Source organism: Gymnogyps californianus, chromosome Z, assembly GCF_018139145.2.
Source record: "Gymnogyps californianus isolate 813 chromosome Z, ASM1813914v2, whole genome shotgun sequence".
NCBI classification, from domain to species: domain Eukaryota; kingdom Metazoa; phylum Chordata; class Aves; order Accipitriformes; family Cathartidae; genus Gymnogyps; species Gymnogyps californianus.
The window spans coordinates 57,609,611-57,617,606 of NC_059500.1; the positions used below are offsets into that span (position 1 = coordinate 57,609,611).

The window sequence follows — 7,996 nt, forward strand, 5'->3', positions numbered from 1 at the left end:
AACTCAGTAATTGAGGTCTATGTATCAAAGCTTCTGATATGCAATGGACTTAAGTGGTTTAACAGTTTATCTAACTAGATTTTGAAACTACAATATAGGAGAGGTCAGAAATGAATAAAACCAGCTGGGGGGAAAATTTATTTCATTTAGTGTTCTGGAACCCTCCCCGAGTTCATATTGGAGATTAACTCTTTCCTCTTATTTTTTAAACTAATAACTGCAATTTTGGTAAGTTGCCTGATTCATTTGACAAAAAATATTTGTACTCCTATACGGAATATTTTTTTTAATTACTATGCAAAGTAAGAACTTCTCTCTGGAAAAAAAAGAGAGAAACCCTTAAGGTTCGACCCTTAGGTTTCAAAACTAAGATGTTGTTACTGACATTAATAAAATACCCATCAAATTAATCTTTATGTTATGTATCTCATCACCAAATTGCTACTATACAAGTATGCAAAAACATGTGAATAATAAAATACTAATTCCAACTTACTGAATATAAAATGCTGCAGGCAGAATGCTAAAAATAGCATAATCTATTACACTTACAGAGACAAAAAAACCCCACCCAACCCTCAGACAAATCTCCACTCCACAAACCGAACAATGAGTCAAATAATCATGCCTTAAACCATGCATGCTGAATGTTGCCAGGTTTTAATTCCAGTGGATAACCACAGGTAAGTTCAAAATGGGATGATGCTTCTTTCCTCAGACAAAACTACTGAGCAACTATGAAAGGTTCAGCATCAGGAAATCACAGCAATAGGAAAAGTTTCTGTGGATTTCAATGGGCTGTAGATAAGATTTATATTAACTCAGAGTAGGCTGATAAAAAACGATAGTCCACTCAGGTCTTCAAATTGGCAAAAAGACAAAAAAAAATCTGGAAGAACACTTAGAACACCTTGTGTCACTTAAAGAACAGGCAGTGTCTGTATTGCCAGAATAAAACATACAGGATGCAAGTCAAATGGATTACATAAAAATGCCAAGGAGGTACCAGTAAAACTATTATGTAACTACAACATGCTTGCTCACACAACCTGCTCTAAGGGAGTTATTAGGGAAGATTTTAAGGCTTTAAATGAGTATGTATGCATTTATGTTTAAAGTGATTTAGTAATACACTTAAATATCCCTACCCAAATTTTGTATGTTAAATTTAAAGAGAATCGATATATTAACAATATTAAAGTTTTTTTTTTAAATACTATATGCAACTATAGTTACATGACTATTATGTGTATAGATTCCATTTATTTTATTCTGCTCAAACACAATACACACTTCTAAATAAAAAGGATATCCCTATATATAGTTCAAACACTTCCCAAACCAGGCATTTTCAGTTATAGTACAGGAAGAACGGAGAAATTAAGAGCAAACCTATTTTTCAAATACTAAAAGTGTTGAACATTCTTCTAAAATGTGAGCTAAAACTATGGATATAATAAGAGAACATATACAGTTCATATGAAGGAACTTCATTCAACACTCAAGTTTAAATAACATGGATTCAGGCAACATCCACAGCAACAGTTCACAGAAAGAAAACCAACACAGACTGAAAAAAGAATCTGTCCTACCTTCATTAATTCTTATTTCAGTTGTTAAAGCCATGTCCTTAGAAAGAAAAGGCAACCTTTGCAAAATAATAATAATTAAAAAAAAGGCTGTTAAACAGTTGTATGCCCTGCTTTTCCGTTTTATAAACTCAAAGGGCAGTTGAGGGCAGCCAAGGGCACCCATCTTAGCCTCTGCTGTTGGGACACTGCGAACCGCATGCTGGGCAAGTGCACCTCTAACGCTAACACCAACAGTAAAGGACCCCCAGACTGTGAGGATATACCTGATACTCTGCATAGAAAAACTTAGGGAGGGAGGTGCATCACTGCTTTACGTATTTTCAAGCAATACTGGGACACAACGCCAGTACAAAGAAGTGCAGCTGCTTGGTAGTTTCAATTCTTTGCCATGTCTTAAAGGATACAAAAGATAATGTCATGAAAATGGTATCAGGTTAAACTTGTCAAGAAATAACATCAGCAGCAATCATATTTGATAGTGTTTTCTTTATTTTCTCTGAGTTGGGTTCTGGCGTGTTTCACTTCCACTGACTGTTATTCAGGAGGGTCTGGAGGCACGAACTCGGAGGCCCACAAGGGGTGTGTAAAATAAATGGGGCCATTTGCAGATCGGAGAACTATTGAGTCTAAGGGCATACAAAACTGGTCTGAACAGAGGGGGAAAAAAAAATTTAAAAAAAAGAAAACAACCCTAAACCCACACATTTATGAAACAATCGAGAAGAGCTGTTTTGCACTCCAGGATGTCAGATGCAGGAGGGGATGGTTCCTGTGTGTGTCTGGTGTTTTCCTGAGATCAAACCCAGAGCCGGGCAGGCCGGGGGCAGCGGCCCGCCTCTCCTCAGGGCAGCCCGGGAACGGCCGCCTCAGCCCGCCGCCGCGGGCCCCTCGGTTCTGCCTGCGCCGCACCTGCCGCGTCGCTCGCACAGGTACGCGCAGCTCAGAGCAACACCGCGTTACCACCTCATCCTAAGAAACTCCTCTTCCTCCACATCACTCTCCGTCACAGAGCCCTCCACCACGGTCTCGTCGCTACCGCTGTCCCCGCCGCCGCCCCGCTCCCCCATGGCGCCGCCGCTCCGCTCCGCTCCTCCAGGCGCTGCCGGCGGCTGCCCCTCCCCCCCGCGTGCCGCGCGGCTCCCCTCAGCGGAGGCGGCCATCTTGTGGAGGCCGGAGCCCAGCGGAGCTTCGTTCCCCTTCGGGTGGCCCTGGCCAGCCGGGGCGGGGGTTAGGGCGAGGCAGAGCGAGAGAGGAGAGCCGGTCCTCAACAAGCGCAGCTCCTCGAGCACGGGTACGATTGGAATGGCTGGTGGTAGAAGTTAAAGGCAGCTCTCCCTTCAGCACCGTTGGGATGAGTCTCCCTCAGCACGACCGGCCTTGGCGTGCTTGGGGGGGGGGGGGGGGCGATGCCATCCCCACACCTTCGGCAGGGGTTTGTGCTTCCTCGCTGGCGTTGGGCTCCTGGTTCTGGCCCTGACAGCACATCATTCAGCAGGGCCACAAAGCGCTTAACATATACTGACCTGCGTGTCATCTAAAATTGCTCCTTTTTCCTAATTTCTGTACTGCCATGGCCACGTTTAAGCAGCTAACTTCATCTGCTGGTCTGAGCACAATGAATGGTTCATGTGTGCAAGAGTAGGAATGTGTTTGAGATGAGATAACCAGATTATTAGTTGCCAATATTTTCACAGTATTTGCAGTAGCACTCTTGTACATAACCCAGCGGTCATCTGTTAATCACAGCAACGTTTTCGTCAGGCAGACCTGTTCTGCCTCAGCTTTGCCTTCCATCTCCAGCAGGCCATCACGAGAGCTACAGATAGAAAAACTTGATGGCAGAAAGTCATGCTTGCACAGAGTGCAAATTCAAAATTATCGTCGTGACTCCTGCTCCTAGTGAACTTGATAAAATTAGCATTTTTAGCACTTGCCAAATCATTCGTCACCCACTGCTATGGAAAAAGTGTGGAAAAGAGAGCAAAATACTAAAGGTTATCTTGAATTATGTATCAATTATACATAATTGTTGCAACTGTGTACAACTTGCTATTTTGCTTTGACTTAATCATATCCATATGAAATTACAGCAATTGCTGTGCATATTATCAAATGACTCCAGAAATCTCACTGGTAATACTTTACTCTTTTCAGGTAATAAAGGTGAGATACTCAAGAAAACACGTTAAGAAAGAAGCTGGCAGGGAAGATAGATACACAGTAGTAAGTTCTTAGGATTTATAAACATCACATTGAAGATGAGAATGAATAGTGTTATTTACATGTTAAAAGCCTGGCATGAATGATTTCGTCATTGACAACTACTTTGGGTGGAGTTCTTAGTAAGCCTTTTCATCAGCGTATCCTTTTTTGAGAATCACATTAACGCTTCACAGCACAGTACCACGTGGAGCTACTAGAAATTTTTCTAAATGAAACGGGACATGTAAGAAGCAGTTTTGGAAAAGCCCGAGTATAGATCATCCGCGGCAAAATCCTCGCAGAGTGCATTTTCTTTGTATTTAAACCTGTTAGCCGACAGGCTCAGACCCAGAAACACAAAATGGCCATGCAGAACTGGAGCGACGTATTGCAGCCACGAATAGTGTGTCGCAACTGACTCAGTGCCCCAAGAGACTACGGAGCTTCCCTTGCTTCATGAGCAAAAAATAGCATTTCCTCTCGGCCGAACGCCACAGATGTAAATATATTGCGTTTTCTTCTGAATGTCGGGGGCACCACTGCTTTCCACAAGCAGGAGAGCTGTGAGTGATGACGCTATTTCTTAACGCCTTCATAAAGCGCATCCAGGCAGTGGGGCAGCATCAGCGTGAGCGGCAGAGGCACCACGACTCCGAGAGCGTACCAGGCGCGCCCTGCCCACCCGCCTTGCCCGGAAGGACCGGCAGAGCCGGCCGGCCGGCCGGCCGGCGGGCGGGCGGGCGGGCGGGCGGGCGGGCGGGGGCCGGGGCTCCCGCCGGCAGCGGCGGGGCGTCGCGGCTCGGGGCGGGCGGAGGCGCTGTCGGCCGATCAGCATATGTAAATGAGCCGCATCCTGCCGCCCAATCAGGGACTACGGAGAGGGGAGCGCGGTGGCCCATTGGCGGGCAGCCCATGGCGAGATGGCGTGTTCCCCGCTCCTGATCGCGTCTCGAGCTGTGCGGCGTTCGCCGGGCGGTTGCCCCGGCGACGCAGCGAGTGACGCGCCGCGGGCTGGGCGTGCCGGGCCCTCGCCATTGGCTGCGCGATCGGGCGATGGCGGCGGCTGGCGTGTCGTGCCCCGGGTGTCCTTGCTCGGAGAGGAGCGGCCGGCTCAGTCCGCAGCGCGGCGGGGAGGAGCAGGGTGTCGCCTGCGTGCGGCGGTGCAGCGCTGGTGCCGGCGCGGTGAGCGGGGGCCGGCGGGGCAGGGGAGGGCAGGGCAGGAGAGCCGCGTTTCGGTCAGGCGCGTTTCGGGCAGCCCGCCGTTGCGACGCGGGTCCTCCGTGGCCGGGGGACGCGCTGCGGCTGCGGGCCCCGAGCGGCTCCTCGGAGATCGGCCGGATAACGGCGGCGCGGGGGAGGGCACCGTCGCCATCGCTGCCCCTAGGGAGTGGCGGCCGCCCCGCGTCCCGGCACGCCTTACCCGCCGCCCTGGGTGGCGGGCGGGGGAGGTCAGAGCCGCTGTCCCGGTGCCTTCTTGACGTCGGAGGGCGCGGCCCCGCGGGGTGGGCCGCGGAAGGCCGTCCGCCGCAGCTGCCGTCCGCAGCGCGCTGCGCCCCGGCGTGCGATGCCGTTGTGCGGGGCTCGCCAGCTCCGGCCGGCAACGCGCGGGGCCTCTGCGGCTGCAGGGAGAAACTCGGCCTTCCCCGAGCCGGCTTCCAGCGGGCTGCGGGGCGGCCCAGCCTAGGTCACGCTGGAGGGCTGTGCCCCCCGCCTTTCGCACGGGGTTTGAGGGGCTACAGTGATGGGCCTGCGAGAGGGTGGTTTCCCTTTTTGAAAACACAAACCGCTACCTGGCAGTTTGACAGGGTCTCTGTGGTGTCATACGCCTCTCAGGTGAGCTCTGCACAGGTTTTCGCTCAGCTATTTTTGCCACTCGGTTCCTTTATAATACTGTAGGTATTGCTGAGTCAGCCAGCAAGAGATGGGAAATTTGTGCTGATCTAATAGATGGTGTTGCAGATGATTGCTCTGAGATTGGTGAGAGCTGTGTGACAAACCTTAGGTATTTAAGCAAATAGTCATACAGTTACGTGGCAGATTAATGCTCTAAAGCATTCCATGCAACCAGTCTAGTTTGCTTTGTACACACTGGTTAAGTTTTTTAAGGGGTTGCAGTTGTTTCTGTTTGTATTTTGTTTTGATTCCCAGAATGGATTGCTTTACTTAGTAGTCTCCTGGAAATTTCTGATTGAAAACAAAGGCAAGCAGGAAATGCATAGGATTTATAAAGCATCCCTTTTGAACCACCATTTTGAAATTTAACAAAATGATATTAAAGATAAACTTCAGCTTTATATTTAACGTTATGTCTTGCTAATTTCAAGCTATGAGTCAGTGTAGCTATACCAATCCTTTAAACAGAATTAGAAATATGAGCTGATCATATGCATTGAAGTATTTTTTTATAGCACTCAGTAATGCAGAATCAGTGTATGGAATCTTGATCAATATTTTCTAGAAATGTTAACTGCATAGCAGAAAAACCCATGCACTTTAGGCAGGTTAAATAAACGTGAAGGCTTTAAAGAATTCTTTTAGGTTAGGAGTTGCTGCCACTCAGTTAACCGCAAGATCAGCAATGAGGCATCCTGTATTTCATAGGAGCAGTTAATTATAAAACATTGTCTAATAATAGATATTATGGATAATTATTTTCATAATCAAATTAATGTGTTTTTCCGTAATTGATTTATGTGAAACCATTTTACACTTACTAGTTTTGCTTAGAAATGTGAAGAATAATATCTGAAGAAAGATTTTGAAGTCTTTCTAGCTCTACTAACAATTTGTTAATTGCCTAGATAGTAATTCCAACTGTCAGAATTTAGGAGTTGTGTTACTAGTTTTAGGACTGGTAGGACTCTATGTAGTCATGTAGTAAGTACTACTACTGATTTTCCTGAAACACTGTGGTATTCAAAAGTGTTCATATTTTCATAGGACATTGCTATGCCTTTTCTATTTTTTGCATTGTTTCAAAATCTTTGGCACTAATATATTCCTCTGGCTATGTCTTATTTTAGTTTTCCTAATTAAAAGATACCTTCTGTGCTGCTGAGGAAAAACTGTAATACCACTTTGGAACAGTTGTACAAGAACATAAATTTAGAAAACAGTATGTAGATTACATTACACAGGGAAAAACAAAGGATAATGTTGACTTTAAAAGGAGTGGTTTTGTTGTGTTGGTTTATTTAAAAAAAAAAAAAACAACTTTCTGTCAGGAAATGAAATAATTTGTTCATAAGGAAGGCAGTCCTCTCAATGATTTTCCCCATTTGGTTCCATGAGCCACGAAAATCCTGCCACACCTTCACTGTGGAAGGATAAAGAAAAATATAGTGGTGGTGTTGGTGCTCAAATGATCGAGATTGGCATTGGTAGGAAACCAAGATGATGCTGGTATCTTCAGGAACACTAAGCAGATAGATTTGCCCTGTCATTTTCTCCATTGATGACAGCTTCATTTTTGATGTCCAAGCAAAAGAAAGAATACTAGAAAGATACTCTTCCCAGAATCCTAGTGGATGGATTGTTACTTTTAAGGCAACATAAGGGATTTTTTTATCCACTTTGAAGTAACAATGTGTAGAGCCCTCAATCCTCTATGGAAATCTTCACAGTGCTAGATTTGTACATGTAAATACTGAATTATAGATTGTCTCTGTTAGCCAGGCGACTATTTAAGCATCTTTTGAACTTTACAATATAGTTATATAGTTAAATTCATCACAGTTTTATAAGCTGTTGGTTTTGTGCAATGAGAAAAGCAAAGTCCCAGTACTCACGTATTTAAGAGAGGATTTTGCTTCTATGCTATAAAACGTAAGTAAACATCCTTAATGAACTTGTCTAAAGGTACAACACAGAGCAAACAGACTAGGATGTAGTTTTTGTAACTGAAGGACATACAGAACATGCACGTTCTCAGTTATGTGAAAGAGGTGTGAAAGTTTTTGTTGAATGTTGAAAGCAAGGGGGATGATGAAATACATCCGTAACACGGGAATTAGTTATGTGTACAAGAGAACTGTCACAGAGTACCATATGTGAGAAGGACTCATGTGCTTGAGATGAAGAAGGAACTGTTTTGAATGTGATTAACTGGAATCACTGAAGAATATCGAGCAGAAAGTAAAGAAGACACAGTCAGAGGAAGATAACATTGCAATTCCTGCTGTTGAAGTTGAGCATTACCAACA

At 45.5% G+C, this 7,996-nt stretch overlaps 1 protein-coding gene across 1 annotated transcript in view; it reads right to left on the minus strand.

The window, feature by feature from the left end:
• Nucleotides 1–2,659, minus strand: part of ANKRD31 (ankyrin repeat domain 31) — a 71,988-nt gene extending 69,329 nt beyond the window's left edge. The window contains 2 exon segments of the mRNA XM_050913605.1: nt 1,593–1,813; nt 2,553–2,659. Coding sequence (XP_050769562.1) covers nt 1,593–1,813; nt 2,553–2,659 — 328 coding nt within the window.
• Nucleotides 2,660–7,996: the final 5,337 nt, after the last annotated feature.